General features: G+C 53.1%; 9 protein-coding genes across 9 annotated transcripts; 4 read left to right on the top strand and 5 right to left on the bottom strand.

The window, feature by feature from the left end:
* Nucleotides 1-27: 27 nt before the first annotated feature.
* CCM_01178 (Coatomer, WD associated region) lies at nucleotides 28-2,812 on the top strand (the record flags this gene model as incomplete). Its single annotated transcript, XM_006666335.1, has 5 exons — nucleotides 28-57; nucleotides 113-162; nucleotides 216-535; nucleotides 586-2,484; nucleotides 2,544-2,812. The coding sequence occupies 5 exons, from the start codon at nucleotides 28-30 to the stop codon at nucleotides 2,810-2,812; spliced, it is 2,568 nt and encodes an 855-aa protein (XP_006666398.1).
* Nucleotides 2,813-2,855: 43 nt separating this feature from the next.
* Nucleotides 2,856-3,763, bottom strand: CCM_01177 (26S proteasome non-ATPase regulatory subunit Rpn12; the record flags this gene model as incomplete). Its single annotated transcript, XM_006666334.1, has 2 exons — nucleotides 2,856-3,134; nucleotides 3,218-3,763. The coding sequence occupies 2 exons, from the start codon at nucleotides 3,761-3,763 to the stop codon at nucleotides 2,856-2,858; spliced, it is 825 nt and encodes a 274-aa protein (XP_006666397.1).
* Nucleotides 3,764-5,205: 1,442 nt separating this feature from the next.
* CCM_01176 (Tetratricopeptide-like helical) lies at nucleotides 5,206-9,607 on the top strand (the record flags this gene model as incomplete). The annotated part of the gene is made up of 7 exons (XM_006666333.1): nucleotides 5,206-5,451; nucleotides 5,502-5,553; nucleotides 5,777-5,863; nucleotides 6,012-6,189; nucleotides 6,472-6,927; nucleotides 7,017-9,540; nucleotides 9,596-9,607. 7 exons carry the CDS (start codon nucleotides 5,206-5,208, stop codon nucleotides 9,605-9,607), a joined length of 3,555 nt encoding a protein of 1,184 aa, XP_006666396.1.
* Nucleotides 9,608-11,210: 1,603 nt separating this feature from the next.
* CCM_01175 (MFS monocarboxylate transporter, putative) lies at nucleotides 11,211-12,916 on the top strand (the record flags this gene model as incomplete). The annotated part of the gene is made up of 4 exons (XM_006666332.1): nucleotides 11,211-11,559; nucleotides 11,634-11,667; nucleotides 11,728-12,310; nucleotides 12,362-12,916. The coding sequence occupies 4 exons, from the start codon at nucleotides 11,211-11,213 to the stop codon at nucleotides 12,914-12,916; spliced, it is 1,521 nt and encodes a 506-aa protein (XP_006666395.1).
* Nucleotides 12,917-13,288: 372 nt separating this feature from the next.
* CCM_01174 (uncharacterized protein) lies at nucleotides 13,289-16,353 on the bottom strand (the record flags this gene model as incomplete). Its single annotated transcript, XM_006666331.1, has 4 exons — nucleotides 13,289-13,969; nucleotides 14,015-14,273; nucleotides 14,335-16,209; nucleotides 16,274-16,353. The coding sequence occupies 4 exons, from the start codon at nucleotides 16,351-16,353 to the stop codon at nucleotides 13,289-13,291; spliced, it is 2,895 nt and encodes a 964-aa protein (XP_006666394.1).
* A 766-nt stretch (nucleotides 16,354-17,119) lies between these two features.
* On the bottom strand, nucleotides 17,120-17,969 carry CCM_01173 (uncharacterized protein; the record flags this gene model as incomplete). Its single annotated transcript, XM_006666330.1, has 2 exons — nucleotides 17,120-17,617; nucleotides 17,664-17,969. 2 exons carry the CDS (start codon nucleotides 17,967-17,969, stop codon nucleotides 17,120-17,122), a joined length of 804 nt encoding a protein of 267 aa, XP_006666393.1.
* Nucleotides 17,970-19,077: 1,108 nt separating this feature from the next.
* CCM_01172 (Gelsolin) lies at nucleotides 19,078-20,259 on the bottom strand (the record flags this gene model as incomplete). Its single annotated transcript, XM_006666329.1, has 1 exon — nucleotides 19,078-20,259. One exon carries the CDS (start codon nucleotides 20,257-20,259, stop codon nucleotides 19,078-19,080), a length of 1,182 nt encoding a protein of 393 aa, XP_006666392.1.
* Nucleotides 20,260-20,576: 317 nt separating this feature from the next.
* Nucleotides 20,577-21,920, bottom strand: CCM_01171 (golgi transport complex component Cog5; the record flags this gene model as incomplete). Its single annotated transcript, XM_006666328.1, has 1 exon — nucleotides 20,577-21,920. The coding sequence occupies one exon, from the start codon at nucleotides 21,918-21,920 to the stop codon at nucleotides 20,577-20,579; it is 1,344 nt and encodes a 447-aa protein (XP_006666391.1).
* A 639-nt stretch (nucleotides 21,921-22,559) lies between these two features.
* Nucleotides 22,560-24,296, top strand: CCM_01170 (uncharacterized protein; the record flags this gene model as incomplete). Its single annotated transcript, XM_006666327.1, has 1 exon — nucleotides 22,560-24,296. One exon carries the CDS (start codon nucleotides 22,560-22,562, stop codon nucleotides 24,294-24,296), a length of 1,737 nt encoding a protein of 578 aa, XP_006666390.1.
* Between the last annotated feature and the right edge of the window lie 263 nt (nucleotides 24,297-24,559).

Genomic DNA, 24,559 nt, shown 5'->3' with positions numbered 1-24,559 from the left:
CGGCTGGCTTCAACTCCCCCGCTTGCAATGTCGTCCTCCCCTAACATGCTAACCAAGGTGCGCGAACGTCCAATTGCAGCAGCCCTGCCGCCGTATACTGACAAAACATCAGTTTGAGTCTAAGTCCTCTCGGGCGAAAGGTCTTGCCTTCCATCCCAAGAGGTGCGTTCTGTGCGCCGCGGCCGATATGTATAAAGCTAATAACGGCAACTCAGACCATGGATCCTGGTCACCCTTCATTCCTCGACCATCCAACTTTGGGATTATCGCATGGGCACTCTAATTGATAGATTCGAAGAGCATGATGGTCCAGTCCGCGGCGTGGACTTCCACAAGACTCAACCTCTCTTTGTATCCGGCGGTGACGATTACAAGATTAAGGTGTGGTCGTACCAAACAAGAAGATGTCTGTTCACTCTTAACGGCCATCTGGATTACGTCCGTACTGTTTTCTTCCATCACGAGCTCCCCTGGATTATCTCTTCCTCGGACGATCAGACAATTCGTATCTGGAACTGGCAGAACCGCTCTCTGAGTATGAAACGCTCAATTGGATGAAACTGCAAATCACTGACTGTATAATAGTTTGCACCATGACGGGACATAACCACTACACCATGTGCGCCCAATTTCATCCGAAGGAAGATCTCGTCGTATCTGCCTCACTCGATCAGACTGTCCGCGTTTGGGACATATCTGGACTTCGAAAGAAACACTCCGCCCCCACATCCATGAGCTTCGAGAACCAGGTCGCTCGCTCAAACCAAAACCAAACTGACATGTTCGGAAACACTGATGCAGTCGTCAAATTCGTTTTGGAAGGTCATGACCGTGGTGTCAACTGGGTTGCTTTTCATCCTCACATGCCTCTCATTGTTTCCGCTGGTGACGATCGCCTGGTGAAGCTTTGGCGCATGAGTGAAACTAAGGCCTGGGAGGTAGACACTTGTCGAGGGCATTTTCAGAATGCTGAAGGGTGTCTTTTCCATCCACATCAAGACTTGATCCTATCGACTGGCGGTGACAAGACTATTCGAGTTTGGGATCTCAACAAGCGAACGGCAGTTCAGACGTTTAAACGCGAAAACGACAGGTTCTGGGTCATTGCTGCACACCCTGAAATCAATCTGTTTGCCGCCGGTCATGACAATGGTGTTATGGTGTTTAAATTGGAGCGTGAGCGACCTGCCTCAGCTGTTAATCAGAACACGCTCTTTTTCCTTAGCAAGGAGAAACTCGTCAAATCCTACGATTTCCAGAAGAATATCGAGAGCCCGACTCTGTTGTCGCTAAAAAAACTGGGCAGCGCGTGGGTTGCCCCCCGAACATTGTCCTACAACCCGGCTGAGAGATCTGTTCTTGTGACAACCCCCGCTGACGAAGGCTCATATGAGCTCGTTAATCTCCCGGAGGAGGGCAGTGGCAATGTTGAGCCCACTGAATCCAAACGTGGTCCCGGAAACTCGGCTATCTTTGTGGCCCGAAACCGATTTGCTGTTTTCAATCTCTCTACTCAGGCTATCGATATCAAGGACCTGTCAAACAACACCACGCACTCGTTCAAAGCGCCAGCTGGCACCACTGATATATATTTTGGGGGTACAGGCAATTTGCTCATCATCACTGCTACTGCTGTCCATCTCTATGACATTCAACAAAATACGAGTACAGCCGAGCTCGCAGTCAACGGCGTGAAGTACGTGGTTTGGTCCAATGATGGCCTCTACGCTGCTCTCCTTAGCAAGCACAACGTCACCATTGTCACCAAGACGCTTGAGCAAGTGAGCACGCTCCATGAGACAATTAGAATCAAGAGCGCAACTTGGGATGACGCTGGTGTCCTTCTGTACTCCACCCTCAACCACGTGAAGTACACCCTGCTCAACGGCGATAACGGCATTGTCAGGACACTGGACCAGACTGTATACCTTGTCCGGGTTAAGGGACGCAATGTTTACTGCCTGGATAGGTCCGCAAAACCGCGCATCCTCCAAATTGACCCCACGGAGTACCGATTTAAGCTCGCGGTCGTCAAGCGCAACTATGAGGAGATGCTCCACATCATCCGCAATTCTAGTCTTGTCGGCCAATCCATCATATCATATCTACAAAAGAAGGGCTACCCTGATATTGCTCTCCAGTTTGTTCAGGATCCTACAACCAGATTTGATCTCGCCATTGAATGCGGCAACTTGGACGTTGCGGTAGAGATGGCCAAGGAACTCGACAAGCCAAAATTTTGGAACAGACTCAGCGCTGAAGCTTTGTCTCATGGCAATCACCAAATTGTTGAGATGTGTTACCAGAAATTGAAGCAGTTTGACAAGCTGTCCTTCCTCTACTTGGCAACTGGTGACCACTCCAAGCTTGCCCGTATGGCTAAGATTGCTGAGCACCGCGGCGACTTTACTGCTCGGTTCCACAATGCTCTGTTTCTAGGTGATGTGGAGGATCGCATCCAGATGTTCAAGGAAATTAACCTTTGTATGTGCCCTATTTCAGACCCAAGGTCCTTCCTGCGATGATTAACTAATGCACAATAGACCCCCTGGCATATATGACCGCCAAATCCCACGGGTTGGATGATGAATGTCAGGCCATTTTGGACGCGACTGGAATTACGGAAGAACAGCTCACCATGCCTGCTCTTGGCAAACCCTTTGTCCCCCCAAAGCCCATTGTGCCGACCTTCCAGCAAAACTGGCCTACAAAGGCCACATCTCAGTCATTCTTCGAAAAGGCCCTTCTCGGACAAGTGGAAGATCTTTCACTCGAAGATAATACTGATGCTGCGGTAGGATTCGATGCATAGTAGTACATTGATATTGTTTAATGCGACCGTCTTGTACCCTACTCTAAACTATAGTCTCCAGCTCCCTAGCATATCCCAGTGTGTTTTCAATGACCATTTGGCTCATTTCCTTGCTCTGTACAGCATCCTCACCAGCATCGGCAGCCTCGTCGGGGAAGTAGATATGGCCATCACGGACATGCCAGCCGCGGTGTTCGGCAAACTGTATAACTTCGCCTTCCGAATCTAGGAAGAGGAGGGACTTGGTCGAGCTTATGGGAAGGCTGGGGTATGCGCGCTCGCTGCTGCTCGCAATCTCGGAGCGAATCTGGTTTTTTAGAATCTAGAATCGGGGTCAGCGTGCGCACACGAGTCCTGTAGATCAATAGGCGGGAGATGAGAAATCGAAACGGCGGCGCTACATACCTCTGAAAAGACGCTGTATTCATCACATGGAACCTCGCTGCTCTTCATGGCCTTCCATACCCGATCGTAGCTGCCCTCCATCAGCCAGCGCTCCAGACGGATAGGGTAGCCCAAGTAGCGGTCGCCCTCGACGTCGCCGGCGGTGCCGCCGCCGTCCCGGTTGGCGAGGCTCTCGAGCTCCGAGTGGAACTCGGCGTAGCGGCCCTGGGTGAGGAGCAGCAGCAGGCCGAGGCCGGTGACCTTGTTGCGCTCAGGCAAGTTGGGGGCGAGGCGGGCCGAGGGCAGCTCATAAAAGGGCTGCAGCTGCTGGACGTAGCGGGTAAAGGCGTCGGGGTTGCGGGCACGAATGGCGAAGAGGGCACCCTGCTCGTACGTCTCGCGAGCTGCGGCGAGGAGCGCCGGCGAGGCGGCCGGCGACGGCGTAAGCGCGTGTAGACGGAGGAGGGCCAGCTTGGCCTTGGAGAGGAGTTTGTTTGCGTCATCGTAACTCATCGACGGCGAGTGCTTGAGCTGGCTCAGCAGCTGGGTGAGGGCTCGTTCCGCCATGGTCAGGTTGGTATGATGTCTTGTGTTTGTGGACGAGGAACGGCAGGTTAAATAGACGTCGTCGTGGGTTGAAAGGCTTCGCAGTGTGTTGCGCTGTGGCGGATCCAATGGCGCTTGCTGCGCGCAGGCAGGTAGGTTAGGTCGAGGCCGGAGGCCAGGCTGACAGTGGGTGACGCCACGCTTAGGCTGATGCATTATGTAAGCGATAGCGACCTACCCGCAACAAAGAGATCAGAGGGATCAGAGGCTTTATTGCACCCATTTCATGGTTTTGTTCTTTTTGCCTCAAATTTTGAAGTCATTACTGGAGCCTTAATATTTACCTCTCTTCGAATTACTCCATAGTGAATTTTCTGGGGTTTTAGTATGTAATGTTAGGGGTTTTGAAATCAATTGCAGCCCGCGGTGGCGCACAATTGGCTCCCTTTCCGGCTCTATTTCATGAAGATGGTATCAGGTACGTGGTTGTTTGGTGCAGATAATACGAAGTACAACATTGGCATACAAATAAGGCGGCTATGTCTTCTCGACGGGAACGAAGAATCGCCTGGTAGTTATCCTGTGGTAATATATTATAGCTAAAATAGCCTGCTTACAGAGTCTTGAGAGTAGTTATAGAATAATTCCGGTCGCAACTCGACCCGTATTGGAGACAGGTAGCAGGGCGCGCCGTACCCCACGCGCATGTTCCCGGCCTGATCGATATTTAAGATGGCCTCGCTGCCCTATCAGCTTTTCCAGAGATGGAATCGACACTGCCAAAAAAACAACAACAAAAAACAACAACAAAAAACAACAACAACATCCACTGGTCATTCCCCCGACTCTCGGGTCAAGAATGCTCCTCGATTGTGCCTAGTGAACTGGAGGGGAAATCCAGCTCAAGCGGGTGAATGCAAATTGGATTTTAGGAGCTCAGCTCCTGCTCTGGCTGCGATATTCAGTAGAAAGCTAAATTCTAACGGATATTTAAGCACAACAACGCTAAAAGTCACCGCATGCTTTAAGCCTGGCTGGCACTTGTTTGGTTTAACTGCACCGTTGTATATGGATGGGGCTATCATAAGTTGACCTCGCTAGGCGTCCCTAGCTGTAGCCCGAAGGCGGCAAAATATCGTTCAAAGCAAATGGTACGCAGGATTCAAATCCTGAAAGAACGCATAAGAAATCAGCGAGAACCGAAACTATCGCGCATCTGTAAGCCTCGCCTGACCATCCAGTCCGCCTAGAGCTGGGACGTGGCGCCGCCTAGACCAGGCGAGGCATTCTTGGTGGACTGGAGCCGCGCTAGGAGCCCGGCAACATTACCAAAAGGCAATCAGGAAATGAAGAGGATGAGTGAGAGGGCCACTGCAACGTCTCTTTAGCCTTTTGATTCAAGAAAGCGCCGCGACTGACAACGACTACATGAGTGCGGACTGGCGACACCACAGGGCTGAATTATGTGTGATGCAATCGACGGAGCTGAAGTGCGACTTGCTTGGACATGCTGGTGGCTGGTTACTTCTATGCACTTGATAAGAGGTACTAGAAGATGGACAATACACCTGCGTCGGTTGTATTTCATGACAACTCACGCGGGTAGCAGCGTGAGACGCAACCATGCGCCTTGGGCTTTTAATGATACCGTGTATATGACAAGCCCCGCTTGCGGCATAGGGTTGAACAAGGCGGCTTCCGGCAAGCAGGTAACCGGAAGTCCCAAAAATAGCGCGTGGCTGGCTGACTTGGTGAAAAGTGGCTGGCGCATGGGAAACTGGTGTACTTTTTCCAGGACGGCGGCGGAGCTGGTTGGTGGCGATAAATACTGGCATCGGTCGCCTCGCTGTCGACTATCGAGTCGAAGCTGAAGGTTGTGGAAATATTGCTCAACCACAACAATTACACACACCACTGACAGTGCCGCCATACTCAGTTACAGAGTGTCCCGCTGCTGCAGTGACCCGCTGGCAGCCTTGCGCAGCCTCGTGTTCTCGTGTTAGTTATCGCGGCATAGCTGCCTTACTTACAAAGGACGACGTGGGGTCGCGCCCAACATGAAGATGGCGGAAACGGTGCAGAATGTCGCCGGTTCAATCTATCAACCGAACAGGCTAAGGAGTGAGTACATGTCCTTTTTTTTCCAACTCTTTTTGCGGGATTGCACGGGGTTGATCCCCAACCCAAGCATTGGGATGAGGTTCTAGGCCTAGGTGTGAGAAACATCGAGCACTTTTGCTCGATGGAATATTGATGCATATACCAAAAGCACTGTTTGCTAGTAGCAGAGTGTATTTGGAGAATGCATTGGCACATCATTATGAATCCGGGTCGGCTGCAGCACCAGCAAAGCAGGCAAGCACTCAGCCAGTCGGCGCAGTCCGTCGACCCCTAAAAATAGATGGATGGCTATGCGCAAACTGGAGAGATGATATGACGGTACGTCAGTCAGTCTTTAGTGTGCTCCCATCAGCGCTCCCATCAGTTTCTATATCCCCAAGAAGCTCGCTGTCTACAAAAAAGATGGGTGCCCCTAAAAAAAGCCCCTCAAGATCAAAGGCAAAGAGCTAAAAGGGAAAAATTCACGGAGAAAAAGGGGAGAAAGAAAAAGAGACTCAACCCGTCATTTCTAATTCCGACCATTTGCCTGCACGTGGAGCTAATAATCCCGCCCCACGACGACGGCATCCTCCTCGATACGCTCACCCACCACCACTTTGGCCCTGAAGCCCTCGACATCTTTCGGCTTGGCTGCCCACATTTTGGCTGCACTGCGGTGCAATATTTAATAACCTGCTCCCTATCTATTCCCGCTTCTCATACAAGCTCGCGAAACGGGCCGCTTCAAGATCCTCCTTGCCTGCTCGCGGCTGCTCCTCTTGCGTCTTACGACTTCTCAAAGCTGATCCCGATGCAAACACGGCTGCCGCTGATCCTTTAACCCCGGCTCGACCTTCACTGGAAAAAGCGACTGAGACAACTTACTTGCATCGCTTCCTTTCTCGTCGTTTTCTAACTACCTTGCTTGCCTGCCCGCTGGCTTATTCTCTCGTTCACCCTTGCCAACGAATAGTCGATACCAACCCCTCCAAAGCCCAAATGCCACCCAAACTCGGCGCCACCTTTGTCCCCGGCGGCTTCGATGACTACTACATGCCCGAAGTCGTGGCACCCTCACCTCAAAGGTATGTTGCATATCGACCCCTCGACGCAACCGCCGGAGGACCCCTCCCGATAAAACGGCTTTGCGCTAATATCGCCGCCTCTCCCGAAGGGTCACCCCTCAGGTGCCACAGGCCATGCAAGATGACATCCAGCGAATGGAGCTAGAAGCTGTAGAAATCCCATCGCGACGAGAAAGCGACGATACATTGCACCAAACCGGCGAGCCCTCGACATCTTCACAGACAGCTCACGCCACCCCCGCCATAGTCCAGGACCAAAGCAAAAGAGCCAGCGTTTCTGCACAACAGTACGCTAGCGCCTACCACAAAGACGATTCGATTTCCGACCGTTTAGACTCTATATCACTGGACGGTGCGCCGTCCTTTTCTCCATTCCCCAAAGTTGTGGGCGACAATATTCCTCCCGGAGATGATACCAAAGAAGAGATTCTTTGGAACTCGCGCAAGCATGTTCTCCACTCGCAGAATGTCGCCATGCAAATAAGCTGGGCCAGAGATGTTCTCAACTGGGTCGAAATCTCTGTCGACGCGGCCGTCCGTGAAAATGCCGGAGTCCCTCGGCCTTCAACCCCTCGCACCGAGCACGAGCTCCGTGTCGACGCCATCAACGTTGTCACCTACTTGGCCGAACAAGAGCACCCCGACGCTTTATACATGCGCTCCAAGTGGCTGGAATTCGGAAAATTCGGAAACAGAACAGACAAGCGAGAAGCCTACAACGGCTACACCCGCGCCTCTGGCCTCGGACATGCGAGATCCGATTACCGCATCGGCATGCTCTATGAGCAATCCAACGACATATCTAAAGCCAAAGAGCACTATTACAAGGGCATGAGTCTCAAGGATTCTGCGGCTCTCTACAGAATGGGGATGATGAGTCTTCTAGGCCAACATGGAGAATCCAAGGACTACGCTGGAGGGCTCGAGCGCATCCGTCTGGCAGCTGAGAGTTCGGACGAAGATGCCCCCCAAGGCGCCTACGTTTATGGCATGATTACCGGCCGCGATCTACCAGATATTGCGCTTCCCGAAGGCTTACTTCCGTCCAACCTGGAAACCGCTAGGATGTACATTGAAAAGGCTGCATACCAAGGATTTGCGAAAGCACAGCTGAAAATGGGCCAGGCCTTTGAGCTCTGCCAGCTTGGCTGCGAATTTAAGCCTGCCTACTCGCTGCATTATTATGGCCTTGCTGCCAAACAAGGTATTCCAGAGGCGGCGCTTGGCGTTAGCCGTTGGTTCCTTTTTGGCTACGAGGGAGTCTTCAAAAAGAATGAGGAGCTCGCGTACAAATATGCTCGAGAGGCGGCTGCCGCCAAGCTACCAACTGGAGAGTTTGCCATGGGCTATTACTATGAGATTGGTATCCATGTCAACAAGAGCCTTTCCGAGGCCAAGAAATGGTATGAGCTTGCTGCCGAGCACGGAAACACCGATGCTCTCGGCAGACTGGAATCACTGGATCAGGATATCACCCTGTCAAAGAAGGACCACGAAACGACAACGCTCACTAGAATCAAGTCTCAGCACGGCTCCATGCGGGGAAAACGACCGGAGCGTTTTGCTCAAGCCCAGAAACAACACTTGCCCACCCTGAACGAAAGTGAAGGTAGCGGCAAGCCGTCCAACGGCGTTTCTCCCATGCCATCCCCTGGTGTCAAGCCTACCATTGTGTCCGAGCACGCCGACCTGCCTGACGCGTCACGAGCTTCTGTCGTGGGCGGCCTCAACACCATTCCTGCCTTTAACATACGCTTGGATTCGCAGCCCGACCGACCTCAGTCTGCGGCGCCATATCCCGTGGACGACCACCCGGCTCCTCTAAACCTAAACCGACCCAAATCCACCGCACCTTATCCTGACGACGAGCCCACCGGAAAGTATATCCAGCATTCCCAAGGGCTCGGCCCTCAAGCGGACCGACCAATGAGCGCATTCGGTATCCGTACCTCGAGCGGCGGCGCTGCACCAATCCACCAACAAGCTAGCAACCTGCACCCCAGCGGACCGGCCAATGCTGGGCGTGGACAGCCCGCACTAGGCCCTGGCGGCTATCGACCATCACCTGCTGGCACTCATCCTGGTGAGATGAACTACCAGCGACCTTCCACAACACAACCTTACCCCAGCGATACATCGCCCCCAAACAAGCCGCAACAGAGACCGCCTCGACAATCATACGGGGGCATTCCTCCCGCCGGCTCGCAGCACGGGTACGACTATAGCCCCCGGGTCAGCTCGCGGCCCCAGCACGACGCGCCACCTCCACCACCGCAACACATGAGCCAGCAGACATACCCACCACGCGTTCCCCTCGCTGCCGTTGGCAGTACCGGAAGACCAGACAGGTACGGTTCTCTGCCACCTCAAGATCCCAGACAATCGAGGACACCCACAGGGATGGGCACACCAGACCCATCGCGCCACGGTCTTCCGCCAAGTCCTGCACCCGGTGTCTCATTGCACGGTAGAGTAGCAACGGCGCCACCGGGAGGATCCCGGCCGCCGCCGCCGAAGGTTGAAACGCCTGCTTCCGGAACGCCGAAGCCGAACAAGGGCCCCGCCACTTTTGAAGACATGGGTATCCCTCAGGGTAAAAATGACGGTGATTGCGTGCGTTGATTCCAAATACCATGGATTCTGAACATTTGCTAATACGTAACTATAGGTTGTCATGTAAATTTTTGACAAGCACAAATGATAATCTCTGAGTCTATCTACGCACCATTGGCCTATTCACTACGGTGATTGGGCATGTGGGCGAGTGCGCTGCTATTGTTTCGGAGTTTGATGAGATGCAAAATTAGTTGTTTTCTCATATGGGATCTCTGGTTGGTACTACCTGCAATATAGCAGCATATGACTTGATCTACTTTTAAAGAGGTTGCGTTTTCAGCGCCGCTGACGAAGATATGACTTGTCGTCTTGAATAACGGTTATATTTGAACAGTTTGCACAGTTCATTTCCCATGGCGGCACCAAGCTGGATCAAGTGGTTGCGAAAGTCGCCGCGGATACGCGGCCCACGAGCCGGCTACTGCTATTGTCTTTTCCCAAATATCGTCCTCTGGCATAGATATGCCCCCGTTTTCCTTGTTGCTCGCCCACTGTGACCGCTCGTCAACCCATTCCTTCCTATCAGATGAAGCCCAAACACTTACCCCAAGCTCCAGATGGGCCACTAGCCGGTGGAACAACTTCCCGCCTCGGTCGACATGCCTACATTCCGGGCACAGTCTATCAAATGTTGCATAAAAGCGTTCTATAGACGCCGTTGGTCTTGAGCGGCACCGATATAGAATGAAGTTGTGCCACCGCCTGGATCGTGTCCAATCTGGTACGGTGGGCGCCACCCAAAAAGACGCTGTATCGCGGCTTCGAAATCTATCAATCTATTCACCGTCCCCATGTTTAGGTTCCTGGTGAGCGTAATGTCTGTAGTGATGAGGGAATCCGCTATCGTGCTTACTAGGATATTCACTAGACACAACTCTTCCATTCTGATGGTAAATGGCCCATCCTTGGCAGTCACTAGGTCAACAGGACAGGAAGCAGACTACAGCTGCCGCGTAACTACTGGCTGGACATAAAATCCTTTGTTCCTGGCGCGTCGTCGGCGTCGATTCACGGTGTATAACTTGCAAGTATGCAGGAGATGCAGAAAGTCACTGCTAATAACAGTTCGCCCCCGAAAGTCACGATCATCGTACCTATTCGTGCTAGGTGTCATGAGTTCAAACTCAATTGATTATAATTGCCAAGCACAACAAAGCCAAGCGTTTCCGTCCCTTTACCCGGCGCTAATTGCCGGACCCGCCAAGTTCTGGAGAAATTCAATCTTTGCTATTCCCAGATTCCCAGGGCGCGCCTTTCTTTTCTTCATCCTGTTGCTTCGCCTTGCCTCAACACCATAATGAGTCATTGTGAAGCAGACTGACAGGCGCGTGAGAAGCCGGCATCACTTACAGAGTCCCATAGGGCCCCTGTCCATACGGCGCACTCACAGCAGCGCAGGGCCTTGCGTGGCTCCCGCCGTCCAAAGTCCGCGGGCGAGCCACAAAACGGAGCGAAAGCCGGACCATCGCCGCCCGCGCATCGGAGGGCCACCGCCGTCGCCCCCCCCCCCCCCCCCCCAACGACTACCCCAGAGCCAAGGGTGCCCAAAATCCAGCCCGCAACACCCCAATTGACATTTATAAACGAGCAAAAGACTTGTATAAAAATCTCCCCAGCCGCCTCCCAGCGTAGCAAGGCAACACCTCCCCCGGACCACCCCGCGCAAAATGGCGTCCTCGTCAGCCAGCGACCAGCTCGATCTGGAAAAAGGCAGCACCTCCCCGGGACCGGCGTCCACCCACGCCGCCGCGCCGTGTCCCGGAACGGGCAGCAAAAAGGATTGCGAGGGATGGGCGGCGGGACAAGACGCCCTGGCGCCTGTGTGCTCCCGCATCGGCTCGCATGTGCAGGACGACCGGAGTGACAATGACGAGGACAGCCGGCACGACGACGACGACGATGGTGCACCGGCTGGGGGCGACAGCGTAGTTGGCAGAGTCCTGAGCCGCATCACGTCCAAGTCTAGCGTTGACTTGGGTCCGCCGCCGGACGGCGGCTGTGTCGCCTGGACGCAGTGTAAGTGGGCGGCGTTCCCAATCCCGCGATATAACCCCCATCAACTGACTTCTTTTTTCATTCCTTTTCTCCAGGTCTCATCACACACCTCATCATCTTCACCACATGGTACGTGACAGCTACCTCCTAACCACACGTCTAGTTACCCACTTACACGGAAACAAACAGGGGTTGGGCCAACTCCTTTGGCAGCTTCCAAGCCTACTACACCACGCTCCTCGACCGCTCCCCCAGCGAGGTGTCCTGGATCGGCTCCCTTAATGTCTTCCTTCTCTTCTTCGTCGGCACCTTGACCGGCCGGCTGACCGACGCCGGCCACTTCCGCGCCGTCTTCCTCGTCGGCAGCGTCCTCCTCGCCGTCGGCATCTTTACCACCGCCCAGTGCACCACCTACGTCCAGCTGCTCCTCGCCCAGGGCGTCTGCATCGGCATCGCCCACGGCTGCCTCTTTTGTCCCACCCTCGCCGTGCTGTCCACCTACTTCCACCGCCGCCGCGCCCTTGCCCTCGGCATCGCCGCCTGCGGCTCCGCCACCGGTGGCCTCGTCTTCCCCAGCATGGTCCGCCAGCTGTTGCCTCGCGTCGGCTTCCCCTGGACCGTCCGCGCCATTGGCTTCGTGCAAATCGCCGTCATTGCCGTCGCCAACCTGGGCATCCGCACCAGGATCCGCCCGCGCAAGACAGGCCCCATCGTGGAGTGGCCGGCCTTTCAGGAACTGGAATACACATTCTACGCCGCCGCGGCTTTTTTTGTACGTCGTGGTTCCTAATCCGCCGGAAATCAACCTGCTTACCAAAACTAGAACTTTTGGGGCGTCTACTTTGCCTTCTTTTACATCTCTGCATACTCACGCGACGCGCTCAACCCACCACTATCGTATCCAGACTCTCTGAATCTGCTACTCATTCTGAACGGCGTCGGAATCATTGGCCGCATTGTCCCCAACTTCATCGCTGATCGCATCGGTGCCGTCAACGTCTTCATCCCGACGTCCATCATCGCCTCCATTCTCGTGTTTTGTTTCATCACCATCGATCGGCCCGCTGGGCTCTACGCCTGGGTCGTAGTTTACGGAATCGTTGGAGCTGGAATTCAGAGTCTCTTCCCTGCAGCCCTTTCTTTCCTCACAACGGACCTACGTAAGCTAGGCGTTCGCATGGGCATGGTCTTTACTATTGTAAGCTTCGCCGTGCTCACGGGGCCACCAATCGCGGGCGCCATCATTGCAAGCCCTGCTGGATATACAGGCGCCAAGGCATTTGCTGGCAGTTCTATGGCTGTTGGATGCGGGTTTTTGATTGCCGCAAAGCTGGCCAGGATGCATAGCAAGGGCCTTGGATGGAATAGTAGAATTTAAAATGAGTCTTGTTGTATGTATTGCGCTAGAACAAGTTTTTTGCATACAAAGGCGCATTTCCAAGGATGTATGACTGATTCAATATTTTACAGTGGCACATTGTGACACTCGGGGAATGGGTGGGTTGTCCAGAAACCATATTACATTAGGACGGGAGACATTTGATAGAGGATATTGAGGCTTTGTATATTAAGTGAAGCTTGTCAGCTCAGAATTAGATGTCCCATAGGGTATAATAATGAGGTATGTGTTCTTCAGTCCATATTAGTTTGGTACAATACCACCCCTCCAAGAAATCAAGGCAAAATAACAGCAACATTACTCCTAGCAACTCGTCAACATGAATTGTAAATGTCCCGTGAAGGGCTTGTATTATTCGAACGAGGACCAAACGTAGTCATCATCAATCTTCTTGACGCCAGTTGGGGTCCATTGCCAAACACCTCGGCGCGAAGCTCGGCTGAACGCCTCTCGTTTAGCACGGCGGGAAACGGCACTAGTACGGCAGGATGCAGCTTCACAAGTGTTGTCCGTCCAGCCAATCTGAAAGTCATCACCCCACCAAGCTCGGAGTTCAAGCCCAACACGGACCGTGACCAGAATGGAGGTAACATTGTTGTACCCATCAAGCTGAACAGGGATCAGTGGGCATGGGCCTTGAGGAAAGTTGGGGCAAGCAGGTACTCGCTTTGTCTCTGACCAGGAAAGTGAAGTCTCAGAACCCAAAGTCTCATTATACGTGTATGCTGAGAACTCAAACTCGCACCATTGCTCTACCCCCTCGGCAGCACAGCCAAGGCTGGCCCCGTAGAAGTTGAAGCGGAAGCAGGGGGAGATCTCGTTTGGACCGATACCGATTTCAGCTGTATCGCCAGCTCCATCGAAAGGAGCATCTGGGACCAATGCCGGTGGCAAAAACTCCACGAGTTGATGACCCGATGAGGAAAAATAGGCAGTTGATGGAGGTGAAGAGGGAGGTGCCACAAGGAAGCCTTCTGAGAACCACAAGTCGCTGGCGGGATTCAAGAGAGGTCCAGGCAGCAAGTTATCGAACTGTAACAGTCAGTATTTCTCTTACAAACGGCCGAGCCTACTTACGGTCACAGTTGAATTGCCAACTCTATCGCCTCCAGAAGCGCAAACAGTTGAAGACGGCTCTGCTACCGGCGTGTTTGCAGGGGTAGTGGGGATTGTGCTGGTTGGAATAGTGCTTGTTGGGATGGTGTTTGTTGGCGGTGGCGGAGTTGAACTCGGGGTCACCAATTGTGACGAAAGACTTGAAATCAACGACGTATTTTCGGTAAAGGGAGATGGAGTGCTGCTCGAGTTCGAGAAAGGAAACAAAGTTTCGACAGAGCTAAGGCATGTCAGAAAACAATCATGTGAATAGGATAAAAAACGGGGTTTTCGTTCCATACCTTTGTCTCCTCAGGAGTCTTTTGCGAAGGGGTGGCCCACGCGGAACTGTGATAGTGGCTAGTGTAGTCAACGGAAACTTGATAACGTAAGTTGTGGTCTGCTCAGGGATCACGTTGGTCCATGTGCTGGTCACAAGTGTCGTCACTGCCTCTGGAGTGGCTGGCGTGACGGGCGTTGGCATCGGCTCGGGCGTGGGCTCGGGTGTGGGAAAGGGAGTAGGCTCAGCTGTAGGCACAGGAATAGGCTCGAGTGAAGATTCGGGTGTAGGCACGGGAATAGGCCCAACTGTAGATGCAGGAATAGGCTCAGGTGTTCCTGGAAACGGAGTGCCGGGTACTGGGGTTTCAGGCAAGGGGGTGCTTGGAGGCGTGGGTGCGGGTAGAGAGCCATAAAGAATAGAGGAAATCCAATCACTGTCTAAAGAGCTTGTACCGTGCTGAGCGGAAGATGTGCCAATAGTGTTCATAGGAGGAGGCAAACCGCTGTCGACACTGTATGCTGGAGGCTCTTCGGAGATGACAGAAGACACTCCCAACCCAGTTGGAGCAGGGACAATAGTAGGCATTGATCCCAAACCAGAAACAATAGAACCAACGCTTGATGAGATTTCGCCGGTGGCTCTGACAGTACCGTAGGGTGTGAGAAGCGGCACGCTTCCTGAATATCCCGTTGCGGCAGGCTGCGGGAGGTTGGCAGTAACAGGTGCAGGGAGCGTGGCAGGAATTCCAGAAATAACCGAGCCTGAAGGAGCGGTGATGGTTTGAATGATTGGGGAAACAGTACCATCGGCACCAATGACCTTCCATGTAATGGTAGTCACCACGCTGTTGCTTGTAATAGGTGGCTGGCTGGCAAGATTTGTTATAGAAGCTGGGGCCACGAACGGGGGACGCGTCAGAGTGGAAGCTGTGACAGCTGAGGCACCCGTCGGAGCGATAATTGTTAGCTCCGTGACGGTTGGACGCATGTCAGGCCCTACTACTGTGACGGTGGTGCAGGTTGGAGTGCCCATGACAGAAGTCACTGGGCTCTCTGCAGTTGTTTGAGAGGCAGCGTTTGAAGAAAGACCGGAGACTATTCTCCCCGAAGAGATGACTCCTGATGGAAGCGGGTTGAGGCCAGACATGACTGAAGTAGGGGGAACGGGAATGATCCATGTCGTGTCAATGATAGTTGAGGAGCCATCGGGACCAATAGCAGTGAAGCTGGTATGAACGGGCAAGCCGGAGGTAATGCTACCGCTATACGAGGGGACCGGAATACCAGGAGCAGTGGCCGAGGCTGAATTGGCTGGGATTGCGGTTCCCAGAACCGCCGACACAGAAGTTTTGGCTGGCTCTGTGATGATTATCGATTCAACGACGGTAGGATGTCCATCAGGGCCAATAACAGTATGTGTGATACAGGTTGCGATATTTGAAGGGGTCTCGGTCACAGCCGATGCAACTCCAGTGCCTTTGACATCTGATGGAACACCACTTTCGGTGGAAGTAGGGCCCTTGCCGGATGCAACGGTGAGAGTAATAGTGTGAGTAGCCAGGATTGTACGTGAAATTGTGGAAGTATCCTCTACTGAAGAAAGTCCAGATGCAGGATCACCAGCCTTCGAGTGGCTCGAGGTTTTCGTGGCGGGTTCATAGGCCGGAGCAGAGTCAGTTGTCACGGCATCGACAGTTGAATCAGACTTGGCGTGGGATTGAACAGGAGACACAATGATGGTGGTTGTTTCGACGTTTTCTCCATTGATGCTTGAAGCGGTTGATGATTGCTTGCCAGCGGAGCTCAGAGTGACGAAGACAGTTTTGGTAGACTCGGCCTTGCAGGCATCTGCCACAGAGCTGGAAAGTGTACCAGGCTGGGCGCCGCCGAGCGAACTCGAATGATTATCACTATTATTATGGTCAGATTTGGACTTCTTGTACAAGCGGACAGACTTACGAATAGTCAGGCGAGCCCAAGGCTAAGCTGGCTAGCAACCAACAGCCCAGGAACGGGCCTTTGACTGCGAGAGAAATCATTGATAACCAAATTGGTGTTGACGAGACCAAGAAGGGTAAGATGAGGGGTGATACTGCTGCGAGGTAAGTCAGCGCCTATATTTCATTGGGAGGAGAGGTGCACACGCGTACAGGAGATTGAGGGAGTAGTTCCCAAGATTGGTGGGTAAGGAGTGAAGGAGCGAAAGAACGGCGACGTTGATGGTGATGAAAGAAGGACAAAAGTTGGAATCACAGATAACGAGGGATATTGAAAAGGAGAAGTCTCGTTTGTAGGCCCGGTCGAAACGGAAAGAAGAGGGCAATCGCTGGCGAGACGTTTTGCCTACCAGCTGGCAGCAGCTGGCAGCAGCCGGCAGCATGGCGAACCGAAAGGACGGCCGTTTGAAGGCGTTCTGAGATGGTTCGAATTTTACATATGAGCGACACGATGAAATATTCCGAATTGTCCAAAAAGCTAAATAGAGGAAGAAAAAGGAAGAACGCCAAAGAAAAATACCACCAAGAAGTTTCCATAGCAAGTTGTCGAGGTTGGAGCGGCGTCATCTCCGGGGACCGACAGGCAGCTAACTAGCGCCCACAGCTCTCCATTCTCAGCCATATGCAGGCCGGTTTTAGACGAGGGTGACTTCGTTTGCTCGCTTACTGTAGCAGAGATGGGATGTGCCGCTTTGCCGTGCTGAGTACTAGGTACCTTGCCACCCTACTCGAAGTAGTACAAACACTTGCATCCAGCCCCGAACCGTTCCCATTTTCATGAGGCCTAGTCCTAAATCCGCCTGAGAATTTATGCAACATAATCCGTGTATGGAGGAGGCGCAGCTGGTTCTGTCGCCGCTTCAAGATCGCGTCGTCGCGCCTCGTGTTCCATCCGCGCAGTCCACAGCGCAGCTCCGGTTGAAGATGTCAAGAGGAAGAAGAATGACAAAATGGGAATGAGCTCCAGAATCATGGCCACTGAGCCAAACCATACATTTTCCCAGCTGAGACGCTTCAGCTCCTTCCTCTGCTCGGCCTTGGACAGACCGCGGAGCTGGAACCAGCGGTAGTGCGCCAGCTTTCCCAGTCGAGAACCGGTAATCATGATGAATGCCGGGGTCCCCACAAAAGGAATAAGATTCAAGGGGAGAAATACTATCAGTTCGACAATCTGAATGATGCTCCATGGCGTGTATATGGCAGGGCTGGTAGGCTTGCCAAGCATTCTGACGGCATTCGGCGCATCGGGGTACAGAACGCGGTGGGGAGCCACCAGATCTTCAAGCGAGTTCTGAATCAAAGTGGCCTGTCGATGTGAGTAAATACGTTTTATCTTTATAGAAATCACCTACATCATAGACATCGACGCGACATTCATCGACAAAGAAGCCCTCGAAGAGACCTTGGATGATAACCAAACCCTCGCCTAAGACTAGCACGACGGCATTTACCCATGCTCCCCAACCGTGGAAAATCGCCAAGAAGGCAAATTGCGGCAAGAAAGCAAAAGCGAACAAGATGAAATAAACGACGAGTGAGATGAGAGAAAGAGGCAGCAGGCGTGCGAGGAAAAGCGGCCAGAATTCCCTTGTCCGGCTAAAATACCAGATGCCACGCAGCGGGTACGAGGCGGCTCTGCCAGCTCTGCGCACGTACATGACTGGCCTGGAGGATATTACCGGCTCCATACCTAGGTAGGTAGCAGCTCTTTAATATATACTGTCGGACTTGCGGCGGTATCAAGAGCTGAGAAGCGGCGGAGGGAGTGGTGATGCTAGTGACAAAATGCGCGAAAGCATGTGCCGTAGTTACGTCAGGTCATTCAGTTCCGCAGAGCGGCATGCCGGCGGGTTATTAGCACCACTTCCGGCGGGAGGCCTGTCTGGCTTCGGAACGACGAACATGCTGCCTCAAGCAGCCAGAAGCCAGCTATTAAACGTAGAAAACCAAACCACCATTGTACTCCGGGTTATTTTTACGAACAACAAATTTACAAATCCAAAAGTCAACCAAGTAGATAATGTAACTCGCTCTGTCGGCTTGGCGGGCACACACTGTAATAATAGGGCTGTTAGAAGTGGGCGTTCACGGTGCTCAGTGCGGTAACTACTGCCTTTTGTGCTTCTCCAGCTAGCGATTCACCCCGCGAACTCACCACCACCCTACCCTCTTCAACAAACCACCAATTGTCCGAAATGAACACAGCGCCAACGGAAAATATGCGAATTCTTTGCCAATGCGGCGCAATAGACTTCCGGGCCTCGCAGCCCGCGCCTCTCGACGTGTACTTCTGCCACTGCCTGGAGTGTCGCAAGCAGTCCTCCTCTGCGTTTGGGATATCAGCAATCTTTCCGACTAAGGGGACCTGGCCACCGCCGACGGACACGCTGACCCGCCTCAAAATGTGGCCACGCCCGTCCAAGACTGGAGGCACGATGCAGTGCTATTTTTGTGATACTTGCGGAGCCCGAATTGCGCATGTTGTAGCTCTGCCGGATGGATCCCTGAAGCCCACGGTGTCAATCAAAGGTGGTGCAGTGGAAGGGCTCAGTGTTACAGGGGCAAAGCATATATGGACGAGAACAGCCATAGTCGATGTGCCAGAGGGCAGCTATAGGGCTTCTCCAGAACCCTGAAGCTTTCTTGATAGCTAGAGAATTGTGAAAAGAAGATATTTTGAGGCTGGTACTCGTATATTCAACGCGAATTCTATGAGGGTTGACTTCTATTTCCTCCGCCAGCTAGTAATGCCTTGCAATCCCTGATTTACGCAGCAATAGCTTGCTGAAAAGCCTTGGTCTCGTTGCCTTGGCTGACCTTGGCCAAAGGAATGAGATGGCTATCTGTAAACGACTGGCTCAGTTGACGGATATACGCCTGGGCAACTCGCAACCATTGAGCTTTCTCAGCGCGACTGGCACCTTGGCCCTCCCATACCCATATGGACTTTCCGCTATCCAGGAGGAAGACGTCATTGCCATCCAGATCATTGGCGGTGACATTGCCGTCCTTGACCAGACTGAATGAAAGCTGCCCAGAGCCATCACTAAGTTTGAACAGCTTTTTCGAGCGACCGGAAGCAACGGAAGCCTTGTTGCCAGAGGCAATTGGGCGACCCTTCTTGAAGCCATCCGACTGCGTGGACGTATCGCCGCCAAGTAGAGTAATCACACGACGTGAACGCGACTCGGTCTGGGCGACAACCTCGACCTCGACGTGCTTTGCTAGGGTCATGTCGTGCACGACCTGGGCAGCCTTCGCCTTTTCCATGGGGCTACAGCTCTTGCCCTGCCAAACCCAGATCTTGTCGCCCTTGTCGAAGATGAAGACGTCGCTGTCGTCGAGGCTGCGGTAAGTGGGCTCAACTTCATGAACAACGACTCCGTTAGACGTCTTGGACCCGGGATTGGTGAAAACACGGAGCAGTGTGTTGACTTCTTCTTGGGGTGTCTCCTCAACATGTCTAAAGCCGGAACGGACACCGCCAGAGCGAATGGAAATTTTGGGGAACAAGGCTAGAAATTCATCCGACGGAGCAGTTTGCACCTCGCGGTGCTGAGATGCGGCGCCATGAAGGAACTCGTCTAGCTCAACGGTCTTGTAGGCGGCAGTGCCAGCCTCGTCCTGTGATGCATGGCTGCCGAGCCAGAAGTAAATTTCGTGGCCAAGCTTCTCGGAGCCATCCTTGCCAACCTTGAAAGAGTAGAGGACGATGAAGCTGTCGCCGTCGAAAAATTGGCCATATTTCTGTTCAGGCCATGGGACGACCTGGAAGTTTTCGATGCGCCATATCAACAGGCCCGGCCCCTTTCCGACAGCTTGCCAGGCGGGTTCCTCCGCTGCCGACTTGTACTTGACCTGGTGGTCAATGTCGGTTCCAATCAGCTCGACATTGCTGTCTTTGATGTCGTACTCCTTGAGGTGTACTAGACCTTCGTGCGGAGGCATGATTATTATGATGAGGATGAATGCTAAAATAAATGTACTGCAACGATGATGCAAATAGGTACTTGACCGTACTGAAATGAAGAATACTCGGTTTATTATTAGGGGTTGGAGGGGTGCATCAGGGCGGTGCGGGGTGGTTGGCGCGTTGGTTTGTATCTTGGTGAACGCCCCACTATGGAGGCCGATCAGCGTGGCCGAGCAGGTACCAACTGCAGGTGGCTGCACGGTGTATGCTGAAGCATTTACGTACCTACATAGGTTGATAGGTAGGTACCTACTAGCCAGCGCGTTGAACCTTCTGGATTGAATTGGTGCCATCATCTACCAAGGTTGTTGACTACACTACCAACCATGACAGCGATTTCCCTATCCCAGTTCGCGTCGGGTTTGGCCTTGGTTTTAGGTCCAACGAACGATCCGGGAAGTTGAGAGCCCCTACCCACGGCTTGTCTAATCGCATCGCCAACGAGGTTCCTATTTGCCTTGAGTGACCTTGCAACAACACCTCCACGGTTGATAATATCTTGCACACGCGTAGATACGCTACCCGCCATGGTTCGCCAAAAGTATGATGCTAACGAGCCGGTCTCAAGTTGGCTTAGCAGAGGTTGGAGTAAATTCGGCAAATGGGAATGGGGCGAAAGGGCGAGCAATGGATGCTCTGGTGGCTTAATTCCATCTAGGATAAGCTCCAAGGCCACAATTGTTTGGCACTTGGTCGTGACTTCGGCAAGAGCTTTGTCGAGGCTAGGAAGCTGCCCAAGGGAGCGAGCCAACGTAGGAATGCTTGTCTGTAAGGACGATCTTATATACGTATCGAGGACTTGTACTAGCAGCCGAGGAGTCCATTTCTCTGCCTTCACTCCCATCGTGGGTGATAGCAGATATAGGGCCGTGAAAGAGGATGTGAGCCTTGCTCTGGCTTGCTCGCTTTGAGAAAAGGTCATGTTTCCAGGCACATGAAACTCGCGGACATAGCGCTCAGCTGTTTCCCGAACGGATCTCTCGACGGGCGTTATCACAAAATCCTGGAGGCTGCGAATCGCGTCAACTTTGTGAAGGTCGTGGCCTTCCTCTCCGGGCGCCTTACTATCCAGAATCTCGCGAAGGGATAATAAGGTATAAGAACAGCGTGTCAGCGCGGTGTGATCCTCATCGAAGCCAGAGCTTCCAAGCTCTGCGGTTTGGAATTCCAGCGTTTTGCCTAGCTGGAGACATCTGGCAACAGATTGGCCAAGGGCAAGTGTCTCCAACAACCGCGACGCAACTTCTCGGACCTCCTCTGCCTCCGCATGCTTCTCGATGACTTCCTTTTCGAGCTGTTTGTAGCTGCCATTGAGGCTGCTTATCTGGGTATCAAGCTCGTTGACTATTCTTTTGCTGGATTTGGTTTGCGAGGCTGTGTGTTGAAAGAGGGGGATGGCCGATCGAGTGGTAAGGACGTCAATGTGCGAATCAATCTCTTGCGCATCAAAAAGAACACGAGACAGGGGCGTGGACAGATCTAGGGGCGAGTCCTGGGGATTATTCGTGGCGAGAACAAGGGAGTTTGCAAAAGCAGTGGCGGAGAAATCAGGAGACAGGAATGTCTCGTAGTCGATGTAGGAGGGTTCATTGTCGTCTTGCGGGCTTGCTGGCCGGGGGGCCGTTGAAGCAGCCATTTTCGCCGCGATCGAGTATCCCGTGGAGGAGGGGCAATTCGGAGGCTGCGACGTCGGAGCGGTACGGTGGAAAGGCCGGATGGCGATGATGCGAGGGGCCAGCGGACGAATAACGTGGCTCTAGAAACGCACCGAATACTATGCCACACCCTGGTGGATGGATCAAGTCCAAGTTCTGACGGCTGTCGTCTGCCCCACCCCAAGTGTTTCTGTCTCGAGTGGCTAGTTAGCCCGTTATTACCTAGCAGCGGCTCGACAGACGCCCGAAAGTGCTGCAGAAGCAATGGCTGCGAGGTCATTCGAGCGCCGTCAGCGCCCACCACTGGGCCGGGCGAGCCATTTTTATTACCACCTGCGGAATCCACTTCTTTGCTGTCTCGGTACTGCCGGTCCCCGATCCACCCAGCCTCTCCGCGAGTTCCGCGTCAGCAATGAAATTTCTCGCTCGCCTTTTGCTTCCTCTTTTTGCTTTTCGCCTTTCATGTACGTAGCACAATCCAAGATACTACATGGTTGACTTTGCGATTCATGCGCGCTTATAGCAACTGCTATCACCGCGAACTGAGGAAAGCACCAACCTCACAAAATCTCTGAGCGACAACACTGCGACATTCCTCCAACCACGCACATCAAAACAGGATGCCCGGCATACAGAAACTCATTGCTAGGGACCGGCTGGACTGGCCCGATGCTGGAAACGGCAAAAATGAAACCGTCCTCGGCGGTGTCCTTTTTCCATTGTCGACGTTGGACCACTTCAACTATACATATTACAGCAATGGCACAATGTCCAATGGGTCGAATTGCGTCCTAACGTTCAAGCCATACCAGCCTGCTGAGTTGTTTCCCAATGGCACATTTCTCAATGCGACATCTTGCTACCATGCTGTTGATCCCATCGCTGCGCGTGGCTATGCTGGCATTGCTGTCGCCGTGGCCTATGGGATCGCCCTTGTGCTGACCATTACACTCTTGACGAAACATGGAAAACAATATCTCCCGAAAACGAAGCGATTCTTTCCGATCGGACGGCGATGGCAGTGGTACTGGGCCTGCTTTGTGAGCGCCTGCGCTCTCATCAGTCTGTTTATAAACGTCGATGTCGACCGCTATCGCGTCCAGGAACTCCCCATTGTCATCGTGTGCTTCTTCTGGTTCTTGCTCTGCCAGGGCACGACGGCACTGGTGTGGGAATCTGTCAGGCATTGGGGTAGCTGGCAAGAACGCCAGTTCGTGGACCCGAATCCCTTTGTGTTGCGCGACGATGACAGGCGGTCGAAAATCGAGTTCTGGCTTCCTATCTGGTTCTATTTCTGGACCTGGCTCAACTTCTTCCTTGTGGTGCCTAGAAGCTGGACTTTCGTTGAAATGCAACGGTCTCCAGAACAAACTGCTGCTATTGCTATTCCATCGGCACTCAGTGCGCGCTTCAAGGTCGGCGCGTTCTGCCTCGTAATCTCTTGGCTCACGATTCTGTTCTCCCTCCGCCACTCCATTCTTCACTACAGACCGCGAAACCGCGGCTTGCTTAACAAATCTGTCGGACTCCTACAGTCTGTGCCAATCCGATTTATGTGTACCATTCCTCTCCTCGGAGCCCTGATCGCCTATCAGATTTTCATGTCGTTCAATTGGGAGTTTTCCATTCTAAGATTCCACGGCGTTGTCCCCGTTCAATTTGGCTGGGGATATGGACCGTCGCTTGCCATAATGCTTGTCCAGATCATCTATGGATACATCAACCCCAACGAAGACAAGGAACTTATTCGCCAGCGTCGCGAGCGAGGTGAGGTCATTGATCGCGATTTGGGACTTGTCCAGAAGCCTGCATGGTGGCGTCGTGCGAGAGGCGAACACGCAGAAGTGTCGTTTCGCGATCGCATTATGCGCAATGTCAAGGAAGTCGGAGGCGAGCGCGGTATTGGCCGAAGAGAAGAGAATGAGATGGAAAGGCACATACGACAAGAAGCGCTTCGCATGGCCATCGATGACGGCATCGAGCTCCCCAACTTGCCGCGACGACCATCGCAGAATCCCCGCGAAGACAGAGCCGGAGTACGAGACATGATGAGCAATCCCTCCAATTCAGACACAGCACCTCTGCCCCGATACGACGGCAAGTCGCAGCGCAGACACACCGAGCGAGTCATGCAATCTGCTGCTGGCGTCCTGTTCCCCAGCAGCGAGGCCGACGCCGCACGAGCTCGCCGCGAGGCTGAACTGTTTGAAGAGGGTCCGCCGCCTGCCTACACGGACTCGGCCAGAGGGCGGCACGAGTCGGAGAGACCAGAGTCTGCGCACAGGCAAAACAGCACGTCGACAATGAATTCTGTGTCGGCCCCGCCGCAGCAAGTGCGCAGCATGTTGGATGTTTAGAAGAACATTCGTAGTGTGCCCCTGCGTTGCAAAGTTCAATAGGACACTCGGAGGCTCGTTTTGTGCACATTATGGTGGCCCTATTCTTTGATTTGTTCGGTAATAGCTAGGCGTTGGTGTTTGAGATTGATATACGAATTACATATTGCCTGTTCGAGACATGATGATTCTGTGAACCCCGGGGTGCGTTTGGTCTTACCCATCTGCCATCGGTATCTGTCTTAAAACGAGCAAAATTGCACAGCATAAAGTGAGGAGTCTCA

This window comes from Cordyceps militaris, assembly GCF_000225605.1.
Source record: "Cordyceps militaris CM01 unplaced genomic scaffold CCM_S00001, whole genome shotgun sequence".
In the NCBI taxonomy this organism is placed as follows: domain Eukaryota; kingdom Fungi; phylum Ascomycota; class Sordariomycetes; order Hypocreales; family Cordycipitaceae; genus Cordyceps; species Cordyceps militaris.
The sequence above is the reverse complement of the archived record's forward strand: the minus strand, read 5'-3'. Positions and strand labels throughout refer to the sequence as shown.